The sequence below is a fragment of the Elaeis guineensis genome, chromosome 1, assembly GCF_000442705.2.
Source record: "Elaeis guineensis isolate ETL-2024a chromosome 1, EG11, whole genome shotgun sequence".
In the NCBI taxonomy this organism is placed as follows: Eukaryota; Viridiplantae; Streptophyta; class Magnoliopsida; order Arecales; family Arecaceae; genus Elaeis; species Elaeis guineensis.
In genome coordinates this window covers 25,470,360-25,496,169 of record NC_025993.2, presented here as the reverse complement: position 1 = coordinate 25,496,169, position 25,810 = coordinate 25,470,360, and the positions used below count along the sequence as shown (strand labels likewise).

Sequence of the window (25,810 nt, the reverse complement as noted above, 5' to 3'; positions counted from 1 at the left end):
GGTTCTCCAGGAAAACCTGCACCCATATATACTATATTCCATGATGACCAGCGAGTGTCCCTGCTGCCATTTTCTTTTTCTCCCGCAGATGCACCTAGTTAATCACACAAAAATGCTGTAAACAGCTGACATGCAGCTTTCCTCCAGCTCCCCAGCTGAGCTTGACAGCTAGAAATAGCGCTACTTGAAACGCAGAACACAGGAATATAGCTGCACAGAATCTTCTGTAGCACATCAATCTCAAACCATTATTTCTATGAACTAACATGCCTCCCACTCTTCACCAGGTAAAGGCAGCATCAATACCATTAGATTTAGAAATGCTTTTTCCCTTTTTCTAGGATCAGTGTGATACCCTTAATTGACTTCAAAAAATAGGCAACACACATTGTTCAGCACATGAACTCTGATTATTATATCTCTGAAGATATATACATATATACAAATCCACAGCAGCAGGGGAACTCGCAGCTCATGCTGACGAAGCATATATACACTTTAGCATCAGTGTCATGCTTTTAAAGAAAGATGCTTTCACGTGCAGCGCACAAGCCTTCCCCACCATTAAATTAGAAATCCACTAGACAGGACACCAAACACCATCCATATGTACAATTCCATCAGTCTACGTTCATATATACAAAGGTGGCCTTCCAATAATGCACTGTTAACAGGCTTTGACCTTCAGTTACTCGGGGCGAACGCTAATCAGATTAGGAAGGGCAGCCAATTGAAGCTTTTTTATCTCAGTAGCGGTCACTTTGCAGGACTCCAGGGAAAGAGATCTCAGATTCTTCAAGGGTTTCAGATGCTGCAATCCAGCATTGGTGATGCGTGAATTGGACACGTTCAGAGAAACCAATGCAGTCAGTCCTGTAATGGATCAAGTGTCAAAACAACAAAGCGAAAAGTGACGTGTAGGCCAATGTTCGAGAAGAATGACATAGTAAATGCTGAAAGCAATTAGTGAAATACCAGAAATCAATTCCAGAGTCTTATCTGTGAGGTTGCAATTTTGAGACAGGTTTAAGAGAGTCAATGATGTAAGGTCTTTGATGTTCTTCACACCAGCATCAGTAATTGAACCACCACATAACTCGAGGGACTGCAGGTTCTTGAAACCTGATTAAAGCAAAGGGAATGTTTGTTGTCACATTCAAACATCTGGGAATTGAATATTCAATGTGCTAAGCTGAACTACAGACGCACATACAGAGAGGGGGAGAGAGAGGCCAAGTTCAATTACAAATTGATTGCATCTCTATAGATTAACATGACAATGTAGAACAAACTAACCAACAAAATTTATGATTTCTGCCTTAATGCTCACATAATTCCTTCGTCAAATCTGGAGGGTGACTTCCTGGTCGCATGAGTATGCAAAACTACAGGATGCCTTTTTGGTCACAAAAGATTAACATAGAAAATACGAAATTAGAAGATGACTTATCGTTACAGAAGATTAAATTGGTGCAACCCATGATGTGGCTTCCTAACTACTAACTGGTTACGCTAATAGGACCCTCTCATGCCCTGTTTCAGACATGAACATAAAATTTGGACGGTTGATGTCAACTTCAGAACTGGACATGAACATCCTTAAAATTTCATAAAAAGCGGTTTACCGACAGAACCCTTTTTAACTGCTTAACCATTTAACAGTTCTTCAGACAGACAAAATCATTTAAATCCTTGACAGCCAAAGTGTTAATTTAGAATTCACAAGACTATTTTATATTGCCCAGTATCCAGCAATGCCTGCATAGTCAATTTCATCAATGTTCCTCTGCTAATGCAGAATCATGTTCTTCATGTCCAGCATGAGTAAATTCAACAATGTTGCTTCAAAGACAGTTCCCAGGAAGCCCCAACAAGATGATTCCTCACAAGTTCTATCAAAAATGGGTCTTTCAAACCTAATGATCACAACCTTGATAAACTTCTAACCAGAAATTAAATCAATTTTGCACATTACTGGTGATAACCAATGACATATATGGCAAAATACTGCAAAGAAGCTCTGCATAATTTTTCTTATTCAATGAACAAATACCAAAGCAGTAGCAGACACGGAAATAAGCAAGCTAAGAGAAGCAGCAGGATATATCTAATTTTGAGATACTCAAGTTTTATCCTTGAAAAAGTCCATTACAGTTCCCACAGCATACTTTTCAATTAGTGAAATCAATTAGCTATATCTTTTCAATTAGTGAAATCAATTACCTCGAGATGCAAGGATTCAGATTCCAACAGAACATCCACAGCATATCAAGAGGGGATACCAACCTATGTGTCAGGATAAGGTAGTCCCGCTAGCGTTCCAGCATCGGGACGCTTTGGGACATCCTCTATCCCAAGTGTCAGGATGGGGCGGGACGGCGGCACATCCCATTCTATAGAAAAATCGGGACAAACCCGTCCCACGGGATTAAAACCTTGTCGAGATGCTCTCAAACAGAAAGTCCATTCCTTGCAGATTTCCCTCAGCATCTTTTCAGCTAATTTCAATAGCTGGCACTATAAGAGTGCTACTTGATGTGAAAGCATAGGTACTTACAATAGTGAACAGCATGACAGACAATATCTAAGAAAGAAGCATTCAGCATAAACAAGTTTCATGATGAAAAGACATTACTCTCATATTTTTGCATGAATTTAACCAACAAGCAGAGCTTCTGCTGAATGATGACCACCAATGATGAGTAATGAAATGCTTTCAATTGCTAAAATCAGGTAAATATTTATATTAATTCACCTACATCGGAAGCAGTTTGTTCCAAAGTCTGTGATACGAGCTCCAAAAAGATCCAGATGAGTTAATCCAGTAAGACCTGCATCACCACGTCCAAAGAGACTAAACATACTTATACATATATGTGCTGAAGACCAAAAGAGGTTGAAGTAATTTATTCTGCACTACCATATAAATAAGAGCAATAACAAGGATAAATTAAAGTGATAACACAACAGAAGTAGCTAACAGCAAATACAATTTCTGACATGAACATGTTGTCAGTATCACATGAGTTACCTACTTTTGCATACATAGAGTTTAAGATCTAGATGCCATAGAGAGAGAATATGCTCGATCAGGTATCATTTTAATGCCTGCTTGCAATGTTTTCCCAGACACACATGCCATGGAATCCAAGGTATACTGAACCAGTACCGCCGGCCGTTTCGGCCGGCCGACGGTACAGTTCGGTATGGTTTCATACCATACCGAACCGACGATCCGAATAGGAAAAAAAAAAGAGAGAAATAGAGAGAAATAGAGAGAGAGAAAGAGGAAGAAAAAAAAGAGGGAGGGGAAGGGGCCGGTGGGGCCGCCGGACCGCCTCCAACTGGCCGCCGTGGCCGTCGGAGGGCGCAGTCCACGCGCGCGGCGCCACAGGCATGAAACAGGGGCGATGCCCCTATTTCGCAAATTTTTTTAAAAAATATGGTTTTAAGTGAAGTCAGCAAACGATTTGCCAGCTTCACGATTTTTATTTTTTTTTAAAAAAAATCTTAAGTCGGCAACCCAGTTGCCAACTTCATAAGTTTAAAACAAAAAAAAATTGAAACAGACGACGTCTGTTTCGAAAAAGAAGGGGGCGGAGCCGCGGAGGGGCTCCGTCCGCTCGACCGCCCTCAGACCGTCGGCGTCGACTCGCCGGCCACCGAGAGCCTCGCAACGGAAGCACCGTCCGTCCGATAGGTTCTTCGCCCCCCTCCAAGCGCTCTTTTTTGCTCTCTTGAAAGCCCTATCGGGCGATACGGGGCTTGGAAGCCCTCCGACGGCCGCAGCCGGCCACCGCCGGCCTCCGGCAGCTCCCACCTCCCTCCCTCCCCTCCCCTCTCTCTCACTTTCCGTTCTTTTTTCTTCGATACCGTCTGCGTACCGATTTTACCGGCCGAATCGTGCCGGTTTCCCGTCGGTCTGGTACAAAATGCGGTGTACCGGCCGGTTCGGTACGGTATGGCAAATATTGATGGAATCCTTCAAGTTTCACAAGGAGAGGGAAGAAGAGAAGGATAAAAATTTTGAAGAAAGTCCAAATAAGGTTTAGACTTCTATGGTCATTAGTAACTTCCTGGGGAGTTGACATTTTTGGCCAGTAACAGATATTCTGTAGGGCACAAACACATCATGAACAGTCAGATAATGAGAAATAGTTGAGTAAAAAGAAAAACTGAAGACACATACTAAAATTTCTCAACAACATGACAGAAATGCAACAGAACCTAAGAGTTAATAACCTATGCTAAGGTTGCTAAGGAATATATACCATCGGGTACAGATATAATTATCATAAGAACTCATAAGAACGAGTCACCTCTCACTTGTGAGAATTAATGTGGCATGTTATTAGTTCATAAGCTGTTAAGACAAAATTGCATTCACATGGCATGAACCAAATGTTAAACAATGAGCACAACCAATTCTCTAAGTTGTTGAAGTTTACAAAAATAAGTATTACCAGAATCTTGGTGCAAACTTTTTTATTAACATATTTGTTGAAGTTTAATAACGACCCTTTGCGATTTTTTTTTTTTTTAATTTTATGAACAGTTTAGAGTATTCTCCATGATTTTTTTTATCATAGTTTCCCTCGTCATAAAACTAAATCCTGACTTTTCAAGCATCACCACAAATTTCCGTTACAGAAGCAAGTATACTATGGGGAAAAGAAAATCGTTAGGTTCTCATGTAAGCATTTTATGTATCCTGGATTATCCCAACACCCACAGGCTACTTCCACAGGCTATATAATAGATGGTCCGGGACAAATCAGGCTCAGCCAGAAAGTCTTGTCCCTAGACTCATTCAAATTAGGGGGTAGTCCCTGCAACCTAAGTATAACTTAATTTTCACCAACAATTAGTTGACTGATTTCATGATTCACTAACAAAATAAGATTAGCTATCTTTTGAGACGAAGGCCAAAAAAATGCAAAAGCAGATCTTTACCAACTGAGAACCTAATGATATTCAACTTATGGAACTTTCACCACTCTTTCCCCCCAAAGATATTTCATTGGATCCTTCATCCTTGTTCTTCACTGCATGATATTCAACTCATTCACTTGATAAACACTTGGAAAACTTAAACCAATATAAATTCTCCACCACCACATTCGTAGATTTGTAGTCAAATGATGCACATGTTTGTCTGATGACCAAAAATATCGATCAGCAGAAAAAAACATTTAATTGACCAAACAGGCTTCACATATAAACTTCAGTTACTATTACTAAATACTAGTTTACTGCTGCTAATGGATATTGTAGATATGTATGCTGGCTCACATGGGTTCTCTTCACCACTTCATACTATTACAATATTCACATATTCTGTAAACTTCATCCGCTAAAACGTATGTAAAGCTTAGAAACACCAAAAATAAATAAATAAACAAATTCAAATGTTTGCAGCAAGCAATTGTAAAAAGATCACCCAGAGAAGTGAATCCAGTTGTTACGGTATTATCTGTACTGTAAAGTCAAAGTCTCTCCTCAGTGGATGACAAAAAAGTCATCTCTGTTTACAATTACAAGTCATGCAACCAGTTAGAACAGTGCTTTCCTTAAGAAAAAGAACTTTAGGAATGCAGAATTTCTTTTCCTTTTATATCACATTATAAAACAATGGCGTTGATGTAGCCTACTCATAGAAAACAAGTTTAAGCTATTTTACATGGATGAGGAAATGAATGCGACCATATAGCAGCTAGCCTAACATGGTGGTGCTTGCAATGAAATAAAAATATAAATAAATAAACAATCATAAGTAATTTTGAACATTAATATGTGTGTGTGTGTGTGTGTGTGTGTGTGAATGCAGCAGTGCAGGAACTTCTAAAGAAGACATACTTGTAAGAGCTGATAAGCCTGCATCTGTGATTTGGCGAGCATCCAGATTAAGTGATTTAAGGGATGTCAAACCAGACAGCTTCCTCAAACCACTATCACTGACCAAAGTAAAGGACAGATTGATACTCTCCAAGTTGTGCAAACCTACAAAACAGCAACACTGAATAAGTCTTTTAATTAATGTAATAATATAACTTTGCCCTTTCATTTGAGAAAGCAACCCTAAAGATCCTTGCGTCTAGAATATACAAGAGCAATATGGAGTGTATATCTCGACACAAAAAAGAACATGATATGATATCAGAAGAAAATACTAAATAAATCAATCACTAATGAGAACACTAACAAAATGTACGTCCACAGTGCAGAGCTGTTGCAAAGCACATGGTACGTACAATCCTCATATTAATAAAAGGTAAGAGAATACTCTCATCAATTTTATCATGAATCATTCAACATGATTCATGAATTACACTTGTAGTCGTTCATTTAATGCAAACCAACCAGTGGACTGTGACATCATATTAATGAGTAAGAGAACCAAGGATGGGAACTTCTCAACCAATATGACCAGCAACAAAAACGTGAGTTGATCTCAATATGCACATAGCACTAGATAGTGATAGAAAATAAGCACTGCAATTGTCACAATACATGGTAGCCATGTCAAAAGTGACCTCCATTTCATAGTGGCATGTTACAACCAAAATAGTCCAAGGATACCAGATGTAACATTATACTCAATCTTTATGTTTGAAAGCAGGACCAGAACTTTGATTCTCATCCTACCCGGACACACGAGAATCATCAAGGATGCAGAAACAGTGTGAGACAAACAATATTAATGTAACTAATATGCTTAGCATTATAATACATCAAATCCCAGGAGAAGAGTAGGATGTCAAGTTGGCAACCAGATAGGGTGACTGATGGTTCCAAAACAGTAACATAGAGCATTAAGGACCACCCTATGATGCAACAAAAACTAGCTTATCACATGCGCAACATAGGTAAAACCTGAGCAAAAAACTGTATGGCCAATGAGTCAATTGTAACATGATTATGAAGAGCAATCTTGCCGAAGCTCTAAGTGAAAGTCAATTAATATAGTAGACTTGTTGTCAATAATGCAAAAAATGGATCTTTAAGTACCATATAAACCAAAAACCAAAAAATTAAATGAAACTGAAAGAAGTAGAGAGCTGATGTTTTTCATCTCATAGTCGCAATGCAAATGCTACTTGACAAACTAAATGTCCCAAGAATGGCATATCAAGCTTGCAGCCAAAATTGCTTGATAGACCTTCTTGTATTAAAAATGAGAAGCTAGCTTTTTGATAACATCGATACCAAGGCAAAACCAAATGCTGAAATGGATGTAAGGGGCCACAAGAATGTAGCATCTCTAGCTACTTTACAAGTGAATTTAGCAAGCGCTCTTCAATTTTCATATATGATATCCATAGGGAAACAATGACTGCAATGATCCGCGACGACCTGATGGTCATCTTGGTAATCCAATCGAAGTTATTACAGTCTAAACCATGCTCTTTTAAGTTCAAAGCATAAGCAACAAACACCAAGTAGTCTGAAGCTATAACCACCTATGTTAGTCTTTTTCCTGACCTACTTGTAGGAAATGAAATCTTGTTAGTTAGTAGACAGAACTTCAAGTTTGTAAAGATGGCGAAATATAAGCTGATTAACCATAGATCCCTGCCACTGAGGAACCAGATAATCTCTTGATGTCTTCAAATCTTGGGGGCGTACAAATTGTTAGAAGAAAGCATTATAACTTATATTTTTCAGTGATTGCCAACATTAGCTAAAGGGATAAATATCCTGGAAATGGAGATCATGATAGGATCATCAAAGGAGCTGGATGAGTATGATGGTCTTGAATCTTGATTCCTTCAATCCAAACTAGCCACCATTCAAGTACTGCACAATAACAGCAACCTTCCCGCATTTGTAGCCTTGTTCTAAATTCCCTGGCCATCACGAATAAAACCTTGAAATCTTACCAATTCCAGAGAACATTCTGGTGATTAAAATCCATTTGACTAGATTACGAAGTTTCTCAACAAAGGTCTTGGTATATGAGAGAAGATCTGAAACTTATCATCAATGGAGATAACCGATAGATAAGTTGATGAAAAACAATAGCCCTAAGAAAATACTTACTGAACAAGAGTTGGCAATAAGCATGAAATTAATCAACCCATGTGAGGGAAAGTGCATGCTTTAATTTAGAAAAGCACATAATAAGTGCCAATTGTTCACAAAGCACACTTAAATTTTTTACATATACACTCAATACTTGTAATAATGAAAGGCCAATTTATGAACTTATACAACAAATGCCATGTAACCAAAATCCAATTAAATATCTTACAAAAATGGCCAGCAAAACCCTTACATGATTTTTTTTGATGATCATCAGCACAAATACATAAATGTAAATATTATTTCATAAAAAGCTCACTAACTTTTGCATTAAAACAAAGGATGGAAGGCTAACCAGAGAGATGACGAAGCCCATTGCTTCCAACTTCTGTGTCCGACAGCTCCAAGCTTTTCAATTGCAAAAGGCCTTAGAGGAACAAAACAGAATGATGATGATAATTGATAAGGATCTCACAAGTAACAACAAACTGATATTTCCATCGATATTTTGCTTAACTACCTGGAAGCATGTAAGATAAACAATGATTGTGCATTTAGATGCAAAATAGTATGAGATCCAGGGCCAACTCAATATACCTTAGATCAACCAAAGGTCATCCCCTTTAGACTCACCAATATAACAAAAGGATTAAGTGTTACTCTTTGGTTGACGGTGGAATCTTAAGATAACTAGGGGATGGGCTTCTGGCAAGGATTGAGAGGTAAGGGACACAGTTACAGATGCAGTCTCAAGAAAACTTGATTTTTTAATGAGTGAAATTTGATGGTACACCACTTGCTTTTTTAAGTTTAATGAGGTTTCAGATTTCGCTCCTATCTCACCTCAAGATTCAAGAAATGAATAAACCGAAAAAAAAAAAATGTAAGAGGATAATGATAACCCTTGACAAAGTAATTTTGAGGACTACCATTAATGAACAATAATTAAATAATGAGAAGTCAATTTGGCAACTTGCACTCAAAGTCATCTATAATCATTGATATTTTACATATTCATACCTCAAATTTGACTTAATTGGGGCTTCAAATCAATGTCAGGATACATGCACTTCAGTCATGCCCTGGCAGTTGATACATTTTGCACATTTCAATATATGCTACACAATTTCATTTTTAATGCTCCCTCGATGGTTAAAACAATCTCTAGAAACATACCAAAGTCTATGTAACAACTTTTTTGTTCTCACTAGAAGCACTTTGATACAATTTTTGCGTCAACTATAATCAATTTTCATCAACCTTAACATACTGACAAAAGTTGGTTCATAAGCTTAACAATGGAATTAATTATAACCTAAAGCATGAACGAGAACGGGTGCCTACGATATGCTTATACAACCTGTCTAAGTTGTGGCAAATTATTTACATGTATAATAGCAATCAGTAGTGCCTCACATGGTTAATTGAAAATTTTAGCAGAAATTTACAGATAAAAATAAATTTCTCAACATAGATCAATCTTGGTCAGTATTTATTATAGAAATTTAGAACAATGAGTGAAATAGTAAACATAAATTACCAGCATCAGATAAAAGCCCATCTGAACTAGACATTGTTGGCACTAGAATCTTTTCTCACCAGTTTATCTTCCGACATAAAACATACCAAGCATCAACAGAAAGCATATCATAGATGCAATCTTAAAAATTTACCTTTTAAGTTTAACAAACCTTCATCACCAATCTTACAAGAATCCAAGTTCAAGCTCTCCAAATTGATCAAATCTACATTCAGCAAGATTTTTTTTTAAGAAAAGAGTATGCGATCAAAAAGGAGGTTACTCTGATATCACAAGACAATTAGAATTCTTGTTGACTACTTAAAATAAAGTAGGTCTATATGTGCATCCACTTGTGTGTTTGTGGTTACCCATCTACAAATGGATGTTTGTGCAAAAGAGAGTGTAGTTAATACTTCCATATTAGAATTTAAGCATGTTACAAGGCCAAGTTATGACCAATTTGGGCATGTAGTGTAACAAACTCAGGCAATTAAAATGGTCTGGAAAGCCAATAGAAGCCAATGCATGTCATTGAAGAAAAGACATTCGCTTCGACTCTGAAGTAGGAAAACCAAAGTTACATCATGGGTCTCAAAGGACACAAGTTAATGAAGCAATGCAAAGGTGGCCCAATGCATGAGGTTTCTGCCACTGCATGCAAAGAGGTCATTTCTATGTTTTGAACCCATGACACCCAAAAGTCACAAGAGTAACCTTACCATTATGCCAAGGCTGACCCTCTAATGAAGAAGCAACGCAAGGTAACGGCAAAGTTTTAGTTGTTGTAAAGAAAATGCTCACCATTACCAGTGTCTATAACACCAGGATGTGTGCAGTGGAACAGTTCTACAACTATAAGTTCTCAAGATCAGTTTCTAGTGCAAAGTCAAGGAAAAAGAATTCTCCATGAACTTTGTTTCACAAAGTAGTTTTCACCTCATCGATCTCCATAGTTCACTAGCATATGGTAATATGTTCAAATATTACACAAAATAATAATAATAATAATAATAATAGTACTGAAAAGGCATATGCAAACCTCCAAACATCTATCCGTGAAAAGAATTTAAAAAACAAAGAATGTGATGTAGGTCTACCTTTTAGATGCACCAGAGATGTGTCTGTGATGTTGTTGAATCCCAAGTTCAAGACTTTCAACTTCAAAAGCCCTTAAATACAATAGCTAACCAAGTGAGAAGGTTGACTAAAACAAAAGAATATGCCAATACTCATTCTAGCAAGAAAGGAAAAAGGTAAACTAATGCACATAGAATATGACAAATAATTTAGGCTAATAATTGAATATTATTATGATAACTACCTTATATGGTATGTTGAATCGACTTAACGAATAAGATTCATGATACATTGCCTAAAGATCCAAAGTCATTTAAATGATGATGTAGCAAATGACAAAGCTATGTTTCTTTAAGAAGTCCATATAATCCTTTGATGTAGTGGCACTTTGCATAATATATCAAAACATCCATGTAACCTCGAACTCTGTCTCTCCAGAAAACATATGTGGTCAAAGAAGGCTTCTTGAGTACTAGCTTTTCTTGTGCCTGTCAATCCACTCACCAAGTTGCACAACTAATGAAAAGGAAAAGATAATCTAGAAATTTTCTATTCTCATGCATCACATGGAGCTACCAGCACAAACCAAGATTTAAATTCGGCCAAGATCAATCCATTTATGGCCAAATTTAATCAGTTTCATATGTGACTGAACCAAAACTGTGCTTTCCAGTCAGTTTCAACTGAATAATCAATTTCGGTTTTTTTTTTTTTAGCCAAATGCAGCCAATAATGACCAAAATCAAAACCTGATGCATTTGTTTAAAGTTATATTTTGGCGTTTATGTCATATTGGGGTCACTTCTTTATTTATATGGAGTACACATGCTTTACAATACCCATCTTCAATGTTTTTCTTTCTTTTTCTTCAATTAAAAAATGGCATAGGTTATAAACACAACCATTGACGAGCCAAGGTCAGCTAAAAAAAAGCGTTAATTATAGTACTTTATAAAGACCATGTGAACAACTAAATACAATTGACTTCACAAGAATAATACCTTTTTGTATAAAATAAATATCAAATTTTACAAATAGATGCATTTGATAACATGGTCGCTTAACCTTAAAATGATGAGAAAGAAAAAAAAAACATACTCAGTACATTTCTGAGTTCTGAACAAACATTTGTATTAGGCGCTGAAAAAGCTTTGCAATTGTCAATACATGTTTTTCGACTAACTGATGTTGAGGTAAGTGACAATACATACACGTAAAACCACAATACAAAAGACAAGTACTTCTATGCAATACTAGCATCAGCTAAAATTGTTAAAAAATTACATATAAAGAGTCTATATAACACAAAAGGTTTTCAGACGATGTGGAATAACTTTTTCCTGCTTTCATTTATTATTCTCATATCATTTCAAACTTTGTGTTTTTCCTTGATTCTTTTTGTGCAAAACTTGGAGTGAAACTTCTAAAACCACCGAAACTGCCGAAATTGAAATTCTACAAGCCTGGCCAGAAGCAAACCAAAACTGAGTTTACACACATGGTGGGAACTCAAGGTTAAGAACCAAGACAATGCTCTATCATGCAAAGCATAAAAAAACACTTCGAGCATCAATATTTTGTTTGTTTGATCCTAATATTTCTTTTCCTCAAAGTCTCCTTTTTTTAGCATAACATAGTAGAAGGGTCAATTTTAAATCATGAACATCATGGAAATAGTTGAAAACCTATTTGATTGTTTGTAATCAAAACCTATTCATCTCCAATTATTATATCTGAATCAAATCCATTGTTTGTTTTATATATCTAATCTAATATTCAAAATGTATTCACAACCACATCTTTGGGTGCAAATTTGGCACTTCAAATTACAGACAGAATGACCGTAGGTCCAATTTAAATGAAAATAATCTAGTGATGTTTGCACAAGAACAATATGAATCAGTTCATTATGGTAATACAATACTGCATAGTGCATACAGTATATAAATATAACATCAACATATTATAATATGATAATAACACCTAGTATACTATTATGCAATATCAAAATAACAATATTATTTTTGTTATATAAACATTAATATAGAATTTATAATATCTAAATTAATTTTAATTTTAAAGCATCTAAAAAATTTTAATTTAATCTAAAATGTAACATTTAATGCAAAATCACCATATAGCAGACTAATATATTATATAACATTGAATCATGTTATTCTTTTCATTATATAAACATTATATAGCATGTTATAACATCTAAAGCATTTTTCATATGTAAATAACATCTTCATATAAATAAAATAATATATCATAATAATACTATTCACATTTCTTTAATAAAAATGTAAAATATAATGCAAAATCATTTTATTATAGTACCATGTAATATAATAATGTACCACATAATCATATGATATTATGGAACAAAGTCTTGGTTGGACCTGATCAATCCTCGCCAACCTGAACCAGACCAATGAAAGACCACAAAGTCCTGCAGAAACTATGGGACCCAAGTCCCCGGAAAAATGGGACATATTGGACTGTCCTGATTTGCACTAGCTAGGGACCAACCAGCTGAACGGCCAGGTCAGATGGTACCAACCAGGATAGGGGAAGGACCAAGTGAGTGCATGTGTATGTGTGTGTGTGAGTGAGACCTTAGGGTGGGGTGGGGTGGGGGGGGAGTCTATGGCTCTTTTGTTGTTTGCAGGGCTGTTCGCCAATGAGAAGGACAAGGGAGGAGAGAAGTGAGAAAGGAAAAGAGAGGAGAGAAAGGAGAGGAAGGATAAGAGAAAAGGGGAGAAAAAAAAGAGAGGAAGGAGGGAGAGGAGGTGCTTGGATCCAGTCCTTTTTCCTCAGATCATGTCTCTAGGCCAAAATCATCTTACAAACCCGATATTCTCATTCCCCACCTTTTAAACATTAATAATAAACAATAGACAACAAAAGAAATAAAAAAGTGGGGGAAAAAAAAAAGCATTCCAATGATTCATCGGGACACCAAGCCACCCTAAGTGTCAGCACAATACTATCTCAATCCAACTGCAGAACAATAAGGAGTCTTGGGACTGCAACTATAATACCTATATTTTATAATATGTGATATTATTATATTGCATGTATCATATTATATTATTTCATCCTATCATTCCCAAATATATCATAAATATTATTCAAACAACATTATTTTCTTTTAACATATAAAATTATTAATCACCCTATCATTTTTATTTTAAACAAATTATAACATTATGACCAGCATAAGATTATTATAACAATGCCATTTAGTAATAATCGTTACTGGATCTTATTAGATCATTTCATTTAGATTTACATCTCTTATTACATCTAGCGAAACAATATTTTTCTATCTACTACAAGTGATATGATCAAGGTTTTAAATCCTGTGGGACAAAGGCATTACGGTTTCTCTATAGAATGGGTCGTCTCGCCATCCCGTCCCGACAATTATCCCGATCATGCATCCTGATGGATATCCTCCACCTTTCTCTCTTTCATTTCTTTCTTTTTTTTCTTTCTTCCTTTTCTTTTTTTCCTCTACCATTCTTCCTTTCCTTTCTTTTTTCTTTCTTTTTCGTCTCCCTTACTTTTTTTTTTCATTTTTCTTCTTCTTTTCTTTCATTTTTTTCTTTTTCTTTATCTTTCTTCCTTTTCTTCTTTCCTCTTTCTTCTTCTCTCCCTGCATGAATAGGTTTTGGAGTCCCGACCCCATCCCAGTCCCATTTTTTCATAGGAACGGGATGGGACGGCCGGGACGCCCCCCCATCCCACCGAGATGTAAAACCTTGAATATGACTACCATCACATGTAACATTATCCACAGACTTTCCAATTAAAGAGAACCAAATAGGCCCTTCATGTAACTAGCATATATCTAGCCTCTCATTCACTCACCAGCCAGCTTCTCACAGCCATCATCAGACAGACCACACCGGTTGAGATTCAAAATCAGCAGTGAAATAAACCCTGTGAAAAGTAAAAGTGATGGTCATCTCGCTTCCTGCCCTCCAATAAAAAGATATCCATAATAGCATACAATTAGAAGAGATTGAATGTAGGCAGCCTTAGAATTCCTGATTAATGAAGCAAAAGATGAGACATGCAGACAGACACTAGTAAAGTAAATAAAATTGTGCTACGAAAGCATGAGAAAAGACATTATTCAAATCTAAGCAACATGAAGGATCCATGATTAACTACATTCAAGGTGACTGATCCTTGAGTAAATATCTGTTCTTAATTAATGCTCTACCAGAGATGATAAAGAAAATGATAATGATGTGACATATTACAAATTTCTATGACAAAATTGAGGCATTTTGAAGTGAGGATTAAATAGCTGCAGAACATGAGATATTGCAAAGCACTTTATTATATCTTTCAAAAAGGGTAAATTAAACTCAACTACATGAGTGTGTCAAAAGGACCATCACACAGTGATATTCGTGTCCTGGTTTTAAAACTTGAGGCTAGACACCCAAGTTTGTTTTTGGGGAGGAAGGAGCGTGAAGCAAAACCTGGGTTAGATTTTTTTTTAAGACAAGAACATGAGAATGATTTAGTTTTATTGGAAAGTGAAAAAATCTGTTCAATAAATATATATTCCACCAATCCACCAAATTTTATCAAATGAAACAAAATGAAAATTAGGACATCTAGGGATACAGGCCATCTGGAAATTATTGCTGGAGGTTTTTAAGTGAGAATGAGCTTCTAAGTACACAGGTTCACAGGTTCATTCAGGCCATAGTTAAGGTCAAGTGAAGGTAATGTTCAAATATACACAGCCAATATTCATAGAAATCAATCATATTGTCACTTCGATCTTAATTTTGAGCATGACTATAAAGATAAAAAGGTACAGAAACCAAAAAAAGGACGACTGTCTTTTTCCTCCTCTTCTTTTTGGATTTTTGTTTTTGTTGTGGGGGTGGGGGGAGGCTTGTTGGAGAAGATCCAATCTGTCTGGAAATTGTTGCTGGAGGTTTTGAGTGAGAATGAGGTTTCATGAACACAGGTTCATTCGGGCCATACTTAAAGCTGAGTGAAGGGAATGTCCAAATATATGCAGCCAAAATACATACAAATCAACCATTGTCACTTCAGTCTGAATTTGCAGCTGTAGTATAAAGATAAGAAGGCATAGAAACTAAAAAAGGACAACTCGGTAAGAAAAGAGGTCTTTTTTCCTCTCTTTTTTTTTGGGGCAGGGGTGTTGGGGCAGGCTTAGTCCTCATTTCTGCCCTTTATTGCACCAATTTCATCAGTTCTCAAAATTCTCTTAGCCAGTCTCATTTACAAGAGATTAGTCCGGCAACTCTTACTTAGAAAAAGAATAATGGAAATTATATTACACATTGGCTACCTTTTATGTCTAACCTTGCCCCCCAAGGATGGCTGGTAAGCTCAAGATCAAATGTTCAGGGGCCAGCACGGTGCACCAAATATATCATATTGTACCAATATATGCACTGGCATGAAAAGACAATCCATTCCTAAGCCCAGAAGGATCTTTTTTCTTTTCTTCCTTTCGCTTCATTAGTTTTTAAAAGCTTTTTTCAAGACTATCTTGTTATTAGAGTTCCTCTAGCACATTCTAGGACTAATTCTTGCCAGTATTCTCCTTAGATATTTTGAGTCCTCTTGTATCAGCCACCCGCCATCTAACACTTGATTTTTAAGGCCTTCAAACCAATTATTCAAATCCCAAGGGATGGGGTCATCCTGGTTCTTCCATGGAACAGAAAGTGCTGCCATCCCATCCCATGCCAACACTTGGGATAGGGAATGTCCTGGGATGCACCAGACAATGGGGCAGTCTCATCCCAACACTTGGGATGATGCCCTGTCCCAACATCTGGCAGAACATCCCACCAAGACTAGAATCCTTGCTTCCAACAGGTTCATGACTGGGGTTAACATCAGGTGAAATCTGGTAGCAAAGATCAGGACTTTAGCCAAGGGTGGGTTCCTTGGTCCTCCATGTAGGAGGTTGTAAGTTCAAGATACACTACAGGACATTAAATAGCGGCTAAAAATGAAAGGTTTGTGCAAAAATGAAAAGCACTGGTTGGACATAATTGGGTCTAGCAATGATGGTGCACGGAATACAAAGTAGTGGAGAAAATGATAAAGCTGCAGGGCCCCATGGGCCTAGCCCAGTCCTAGACAACTGTCTGATATACCATATGCACAAAATATGGAAAAGAGGGTAAAGGCTTTTCATCAATCAACCAAGCTAAAAAGCCAAATAAATTGCACATGTCTCCATAATTTCTCATGGAAGGTTGGATCTTAAAAGTGAACAAAGATCAAGGACTTTAATTATGAACCGGGAGGTGTATCACAAATACAAGAAAAAGAGGGGGATGAAGGTACCTGAAATAACCTCCAAGCAAGCAGCAGTCACCGGACATCCCTCCAGGTTCAAGTGAGAAAGTTTAGATAAACCTGCACAAAACAAACATTAGAAACAAGTTTGGACGAATTCAAAAATGGATGTCTTAAAAAGGGAAAAAAAAAAAAAAAAAAAGGTAACCTGCAAAAGGAAATTCAGAAATAACAAACACCAAATTGACAGATTTGGATCAACATTCTTCTTAGTAATATCTACCTTTCAAATGAGCAATGCCAGCATCTGTAACTCTACAGCACGACATTTGCAATTCCTTTAAGTTCATAAGACCTAAGCCAAAAGTAGACATGTCAATGTTTAAATAAAATTTACATATAACAAGGACCTTATGCTAACAACTTTAACAGAGAGATGTAATCAGTTAGGTAGGGCATTTCATCCATAGTGTAAGCAAAAGAAAAATAAGACAAGTTCCTAGTTAAAAAAACACCATAGCACATTTTCTCTGTTACATGTAACAAACTAAAACCTGCAAAGCCAAAATTTGTCATTTTATGTCAATGAGGTCTTAATCAGTACAGGGATAATTGGTGAGAACTTACATTTTAATCAATTTCATAACTACCTGAATATGAAATAATAGATAGTAATAACTAAGTAGTGATCATACTAACAAAATAACTGCATAGTTTACCAGATACACAACAGACTGAAGGATTAAGTTAAATACCGCTACTTCAAAACTATCCAATGTTCAGAGTCTTCAGACATCAAATATTAAAAGCCTAAAGGCCCAGCAGAAATAGTAAAAATTTGCAAAGTTCCAATATTTTGGTTCTTGTGAAGCACTCACTGAGGTGAATATTGCATCTTATAAAGCTAGTCAATAAACACGACTAAAGGACTACCAATAAGCATAACACCAAGCTAGGGGCACATATACACACACAGTTATTACATACACAAGCTCATGCAGATGATTTTTGTATGTCAGTGGCAACACAGTTAACTTTTATATGGCCCAGTGTTTAAGCAGTTAATAATTTAAAGCAACATTCAAACCTCGATAAATTATCCTTATCCCTCAATTTTTTGGATATTAATCCCCTAGAAATCATAAAATGGTAAATAAATATTGCAAGCATACCAAAAGGGAAAAAGAAAAATATATGGAACTACCTGAAAGAGGCTTCATATCTGCATCTGTTATACAATTGCAGTATCTGATATTAATAGACTCGAGTTTAGTTAAAGCTGCAGAAGAGCAATAAATTAAGCATATGTGAGGAAGACTACACCACTGTATAATAAAGAAAATAATAACAACTTATTGGATTAGTCAAACATACAAGAATATGAAAGGAAAAACATAAGTATAGCATATTTTCTCCTTCCAGCATACAAGTGGTATAGCATGTAAAAGACATAAGAAAAATAATGGCACCTGGCATCAGTAAACACAGCACCTATAAACCTTTTAAACATTTATATATTTAAAAAGGGTACTAAATCTTTTCCTCATCTTTTTAATTTCGACATGGCTGAAGAGGCACAAATTAAGCATATATGAAGAAGACTATAACACTTTATAACAAAGAAAACAATAACATCTTAATGGATTAGTAGACCATACAATATATGAAAGGAAAAACATAAGAGCAATGTAGCATATTTTCTCCCTCCAGCATACAAGTGGTTTAGCATGTAAGACACGTAAGCACAACAACGGAACCTGGCATAGGTAAACACGGCACCTATAAGCATTTTTAACATTTATAATATTAAAAAGGGGTATTAACTCCTTTTCTCATCTTTTTAAATTTCGACATGGCATGGAACCTGTGCCGGCACAGTACATATCATGCCATCCAGTGCCAGCATGCCCGCTGACACAGATATGTGAATCTTCATGGAGAAGTGCTCAAAGGAAAAAAAATTTATACACTCTAAAGAAATTGTCAAGTAGAAAGGGTTATTAAGAAGATTACATGTGATATTTTCTTCTGCCATCACCGCTCTTTTTTAGAGGACAAAGTTCCCTCATGTTAGTTTGAGGAATGTCTGACACATTTGTCCCTTCCAAGAATAATAAACCTAGATTGAGATGAATGCAACTATTTAAAGGGCAACAAACCACATTGATTGTCACTCCATCAAGGTTTCCCTCATAGCACAGGAAGGGCGACTAGATGCTGGATGGCTGATTAGCTTCAATACTTCCTTCTACCAGAAACCAAATCCTAATTTTTATTGAACGCTTGCAAAAGAGTGGTGTTGACTCACATGTCCAATGGCATGGTACCAAAAAGAGGACAGATCTTCTTGCTCATGATCATGAAGTCACAAAATGTTTGAAAAATCTTTAATGTAGCATGATCTTTCTAGTGCATTTTGTGAAAGAGAGTAACATTTCTCTTATATAGATAAATAGAGAGAGAGGGGGGGGGAGAGGGGGGGTGTCTTGTTCCATGAAGAAGTCCGCCACATGGAGGGGAGGCCTAGTAAGAAAACCTGGGATCCTCTCCAGGGTCAAAGCATAGTAGACTCATCCTATTCTTTCTTGACCACCAGTGGTTGTACTGCTAATGATCCATGAATACATGCACATGCACATTCATGTGCAGAGATCTTGCTTGACTATGTAATATCCACCCAATTTTAAGCAAAACATGTGCCACGCACTAATCCATGCAGGTACATAAACCGACTCCATTAGCGGCACATAAATCAATTTAAGATCCCCAGATGTTTTATTTTGGTTCAACTTCAACTATGTTTCCTAGTTTTTCATACTAAACATCAAACTGCAACATGACAATCAATAAATTTGCACTTCTACGGCAATTGAAGAGTGGGGGAAGAAAGAAAAGAAGAGACAACCTTTCAAATGAATCAGACCACCATGAATCTTTAAGCATCTCTCAAGATCCAAATTTACCAAGTTAACTAAATTGGTAAAAGCCCTCATTCCTTCCGCAGTGATAGCAGTGCTCTTCTTAAAACTCAAGGATGTCAAGTTTGAAAGACCTGGATGAAGAAACAACATGACAGTGAATGTTCAAGGAGAAAGCAAATGACGAAGACAATGATGTCCAGTTATGGCAAGGGAAAAAAAATAAGGAACATTACAATTACTTCCATGTAAAATAAGGTCAGAATTCAGAACAGTGTCAATGATCTCACTCACCGTATTCATCTGATGATGTATCATTGTCCCATTATTTTTGTACCCTTATGTTTAGAGGTGATATATCTAATTTACTAGCAGTGTAGAATTCTTTTAAACAAAACTAAAAAATTGTATGAGGAAACCTAAAAATTAATTATCTAGTTGGTGTTGAATAACAAATCCAAAAAAAAAAAGAACAATATTGGGAACCTTCCCCATTCAAAGTAGTTCACATAGTTTTGGAAACATTACAGAAGTAGCACGAGAAAAGGTTGCCAAGGCCAGGGCACTTTCCTATTCTAAAAACAAGTCTAAGAAACAACAAAATAGATGATGATTTTTAATTGCCAAAATAGAACCCTGCGCACATGTAGAATCAAGGATCAACAGCAAAAACAGACACCATCATGAACCAGTCTTTCTCAATCTTCACAATTAGGAGCTTGCACTACAAGTAAAGAAAATGTAAAGAGTGCTACTACAATTAATTGATGGATTAAGGCCATAAAGACCATGTAGCAAAGACAAAATGGGTAAAAAGGAAAAAGATAGCTTAAAATAGTGAGTTCTTTATCCACTACCCACTCCCAGAAAGAAGCATCACTTGCTGAAAGGAGCCAAAAACTCATTATAAGCATGAGTCTATTAGAAAGATCTGTTTCAGACATTGCACAAAGTTTATCAAAGGAGCTCCAACTAATCAAATAACAATAACAACAATAACAATAATCATGATGACGATGACAAGAAAATAATAACAGTAACAGCAGCAGCTGGTCTGAGCTACTAATCATCCAGACCACTTCTAAATGTTAATACACCCACCCAGCTATGTCCAATTAAGTAAAAGAATTCAAAAAGAACAGTCTGAAAATATTGCCCCCGCACGAGTAGAAAACAGATTCTCACAATAACAAAATAACCATGTCAAAAAGTCAATCACCTGATTTCAAACACACAAAACAACAAAATAATTTTTAAAAAACAGTTCTACACTAATTGTTGGGCTTAAATTTGAACTCAAATCTTTATCTTATAATCTGTACCTCATAGGTGATAGTGATTCCACATACAAACCTTGATTTGCCCTTTGTTTCTAAATATTTTTAAAGTCTATTTGAATCTTGGAGGGTTATTGCCTAGTTCGATTATGGAAAAAAAATATATGATATGTCAATTTGTCTTCTAGGGTTTCATGGCAGAACCCTTTCTTTGCAGTTCGCATTTGATTATCTTGACCAGGATGTTAGCACCAATTCACCTAAGGCCACCATCAAACTGAGAGTCAAATGGCTAAAACTGATCAAATTATCAAATTGTATTTTGATCAATGAAAAATTCAATACTCAACACATACAGATGAGATGAAAGTTGCAAGTTCAAGGTCAAACTTGCCCTGATTTGAAATCTCTTGACAATACCCAAAACTTGTGAGTATGCTATTAGAGTCGCATATCCCTTTCTTGGAGAGAAACCACATCAAATCAGCCACTTAAGAAGACACAACCTGACTCCAATAACAGGCTCCCCAAATTCTAGCTTAGTAATGCATTATCCAAATGATCATATCAGTGATGTCAACCATCCAATGCTACAAAACAATGCCTACTATTATGTGTAAGCTCAATACAAGTAATTGTCATGCGCAAACAGGTTGCATAGGATGTGGAAGTAGATGATCTGCCCTTGATTTTTTTCCCCTTTTATCTTTATGTAGTTATATCCTGACAATAATTGTGGAGCAATACAGGGCCTGGGGGTGACTGTCTCAAGATTAAAGTGGCTGGCAGGAAGACCAGGAATTTCTGCACAGATTTCTTAGCAACCTGCCTGCATATGATAATTACTCATTCCATGTGTCAAGATAATTCAAAACAGATTAAAAAATAAAAAAAGGGCAAAATATTCATTTAAGGGATATATTATCATGAAAAATGAGGTTGATGGCCACAAGATACTTACCAGACAAGTGCTCAAGACCGTGATCTGAAATATGGTCACAGTAATTAAATGTCAAGTCTTGTACATTGGAGCAATCTTTGAGAAGGACCAGCCCGGAATCCGTTACATCAGAATAAGAAATATCAAGGGAGAGCAAGGATTGCCCTTGGGAAGAAATTATGCCCATCCAATTGTCCTTCACTCCTGGGTACTCTCCCAAATGGATATCCTGGTTTCAGATAAGAATTTAATGGGAGGAATTATAAGAACATGTCCCACATTGATCATATCATAGATGCACAGAATTTGAGAGTTCATATTCACAGCTAAATGTACAAACAAAAGGCTCCCTGAAATCACTATTATAAGCATAGTAGCCGACTAGTTGGTACTAAATGCTATCAAAAAGCAGTGCATAAGAATTGTGTAAATTTTCATTACCCAAAACTACTCCAGACTACAATGCTAAGTTCATAGTAAGCAGAAGCACAACAGTGACAAATTCTCTCAGATGTATTTTATGATGAACATTTCTTGAAAGCAGAAGATGTCTTGTTTAAAGTGATGAAAAAAAATTATAAAGAGTGAATCAATTCCTCCTATTAGCAGATGTTACTAGATAGTATATATCAAGCACCAAATATTTGCACACTATAATTCCAGCATATATGTCAAGGCTTCTCAACTCCAGATTTTGTACTCTTCAAGTTATATTCAACATAAATAATGACAAAGAAGCCTTTCACCATCACAATTGATTTGGATAAAGATTAGAAACTTACATTATTAATCTGGATTAAAAAAAAAAAAATACAGTTCCCTAAAGATTAAGCTCCATCTAGTTGTTACCACAATGTAACTGCTATTATCATATCATGTATGGTCATTACCATACTATTGCATATAATAGCTATATATGGATGGAATCCCTGAAAAGTTTTGGTATCAAAAGTCATCACCTGTCAGACTGAACAAATTTGTAGTGATAAACAACCACTGGATGATGTTACCTGAAGAGCACAATCATGAAAGGCTTTGAGAGACACATCAGTCAGGCAGCGAGATTCCACCAATTCATCAAATATCTGCTGGCTTATATCTCTGGGCAGCATGGAAAAGCTGCTATACTTATTGATATCCTGTCATCACCAAAGAAATGAAGTAGTAAGTTCTCCATGGAAGCATATTTTTAAAACGTAAAACCAAATTGAAAAACCATTTGAGAAAACACAAAAGCAAATACCTCACGAACTTTTGCAACGCATAGTTCCATAAGGGATGGACACTTCCCCTGCCCTCTACGAGCAACATCTGCACCACTGCGAGACAACGAGAACAATAACCATCTTGAACTGCCACTTTTAGAGTACCGCCCAGACGTTGTCCGCGTATCACTTTCGTCAACCAGGTCCCTTTTCCTTGAACAAGCTCCCCCCATGGATGATAACTATCTCGAAAGCACTTCAGCTCACAGTAGTTTATATGCCGTCTAGCTTACCGATGATACCGTCCTCCAATTTCAACATTCTGAGAAACCTAAAAGACCCTTGAATTGTTCCAACCCATCCGATAATAAAAATCTAAGTCAGAACAAGCTATATGTCCCTGTTAAATAGATCAGAATTACTTAATGGATTCTTTATGCAACTAAGATCGCCAACATTTGAGATGGTCTCAGTAAAGTAAGGAAAGAAATTGATTACTAAAGAATCCGTTTTTACAAGAAAAACGATCACAGAGTTAGATTCTCTCTACCAACCAAAAAGTGACTTTTCATCTGATATCTTGCAACCGCTTACTAAATGATTTCTCTTAAAAATCAAGATAACCAAAACTGTGATTAGGGTTTTTGGTGGTTTCATCAGCAAAATAAGGCAAGAATTTAAAGAGGAAGGGGAGGAGGAGGAGGAGGAGGAGGATAAACTAATCTAAAAACAGAATCATCAAAAACCAACCTTTACTAGAGAAACAATCAAAAAACTATTTTTTTACAGCAAATCAGACGCGGCTAAAATGTTTAATCGCGTTCATATCAGCATCCACCTAAAATCAGACAAAAAGAAAGCAAAAAAAAAAAATCCAAACCCAGAGATCAATCGCCTAATAGACGTCCATCAAAAGTTTCATTCCGATGCCTTTTCCAAAATCATCTACGAAACCACAATCTCCGGTTCGATAACTCGACAAAAACAATCAAAAACAGCAAAAAAAAAAAAAAAGCAGCCCCACGCATATAGAGTTCCTATTTACAAAATACTACGAGAAATAACAAAGAAATCCCACTGATCGGACGATCGGAAGCCAATTTCTTACCTACAAGACGGAGGAGAAGAAGAGAAAACCGCCCGATAATTAGGGTTTAGAAGGAGGCAGAGAGGCAGAGGAGAAGGGGGCAGATGAAGAAGGGGGCAGGGGCGATGACTGAAGCGGCACGAAAGAGATAGAGAGCGGGGGGGGGGGGGCAGATAGGTGGAGCGAGGCGGGGAGCTGGTGACCTCCGAAGCTACCGATTTCCGCCACGTGTCACCTTTCGAGGCGCGGAGCACCGCGCTTCGGACGCGGAAGATAAGAAGCAGACCAGATTCCCACTCCGCTGTTCCTCCCAAACATCGCACAGTCATTATACCTTACATGGCCGTTTTACAATGGAGAAACACAGGGTCCCACATCACGTCGCTCAATCTCGCAGTTGGCCCCACCGCCTGCACCTATTTTAGTACGACACGTCATCGACAGACGCTGTACTTCGTATAGCAGAAAACAGCAGAGTGGTCGAACCAAGGGGCGGGGTCGCAGAGACGAGCAGAGAGGTGGGTCCGATTATACGTCCCTTTATCCAATATACGGCGGAAAGCATTTCTCTTGGACGGTCGCGCACGCTAGGCCCTTCTATGCACTGGGAAAAGAGCTGGGACCCATCCTTTATCTCACCCAAAACTTCCTTTGGTCAGGAAATAAAAGATTAAAAAATAGTAAACGTTTTAGCTACAAAGACATTTGCGTTGGGAGCCCACAATTTTTATTTGATTGGATCATTCTGAACAATTAATATAAAGAACTAAAGATAAATTTTTATCTATATTTTAAATTTAAAAATAATTATTTATTTAAAATATAAATTAAAAATAATTATTTATTTTAATTAAAATAATCTTTATATCCTTTAAAATACTACTATATTATATTATAATAATATAATATTTTTTATAATAAGATAGTATTACATTATATTAGTACAGTATTACTTTATAATAATACATTATTACTTTATTATATTATATTAGTATAATATTTTTTATAATAAATTAATATTATATTATATTAATATAGTATTTTTTTTTATAATAACGCAATGTTGCTTTATTGTATTATATTAATGTAGTATTCTTTTACAATAAGATAGTATTACATTATCATAGTATAGTATTCCTTTATTGTATTATTATTTTACAACAATGCAGTGTTACTTTATAGTAGTATAGTATAATTTTATAATAATATAGTATTACTTTATAATAGTGTAATATTGCTTTATAAATATGAGGACAATTGAATCATTTCATCTTCATTTAGATAGTTGCTTTTAAGTTATGTTTCAAATGGATAGCTATTTTTACTTGAAACTCGAATGGGTAGTCATTTTTAAGTTTAAACTCAAATGAATATATTTTTTTTTAATTTATCCTAACTAATTTATTTTTTGAAGATTATTTTTAAATAATATTTTAATTCTAAAAAAATA

The 25,810-nt window shown here is 36.2% G+C and overlaps 1 protein-coding gene across 4 annotated transcripts; it reads right to left on the bottom strand.

Annotated features, from left to right (window-relative positions):
* Window positions 1-388: 388 nt before the first annotated feature.
* LOC105033056 (uncharacterized) lies at window positions 389-24,513 on the bottom strand. Of its 4 annotated transcripts, none has more exons than XM_010907707.4 (16): window positions 24,382-24,513; window positions 23,312-23,614; window positions 23,079-23,207; window positions 22,090-22,297; window positions 19,839-19,985; window positions 18,138-18,212; window positions 17,217-17,288; window positions 16,982-17,053; window positions 14,498-14,569; window positions 10,642-10,713; window positions 9,696-9,767; window positions 8,378-8,449; window positions 5,857-6,000; window positions 2,760-2,831; window positions 976-1,122; window positions 389-873 (listed from the first exon to the last, which is right to left on the bottom strand). In XM_010907707.4, exons 2-16 carry the CDS (start codon window positions 23,504-23,506, stop codon window positions 689-691), a joined length of 1,734 nt encoding a protein of 577 aa, XP_010906009.1. In that variant the 5' UTR covers window positions 23,507-23,614; window positions 24,382-24,513; the 3' UTR covers window positions 389-688. The 4 variants fall into 4 exon arrangements, with proteins under 4 accessions (XP_010906009.1, XP_029117040.1, XP_029117041.1 ...); XM_029261207.2 differs by having other exon boundaries at window positions 23,312-23,673; window positions 24,382-24,505; XM_029261208.2 differs by having other exon boundaries at window positions 23,312-23,604; window positions 24,382-24,501.
* Between the last annotated feature and the right edge of the window lie 1,297 nt (window positions 24,514-25,810).

Bases quoted from the DNA above. Each gene is read 5' to 3' on its own strand.
- LOC105033056 (XM_010907707.4), bottom strand. From the start codon at position 23,506: ATGGGGGGAGCTTGTTCAAGGAAAAGGGACCTGGTTGACGAAAGTGAT. The intron at 6,001-8,377 runs GTTAGCCTTCCA...GCTGTTTTGTAG, and splicing joins TGGGCTTCGTCATCTCTCTG to GTTTGCACAACTTGGAGAGT. The intron at 2,832-5,856 runs GTATGTCTTCTT...GTGGTGATGCAG, and splicing joins AGGCTTATCAGCTCTTACAA to GTCTTACTGGATTAACTCAT.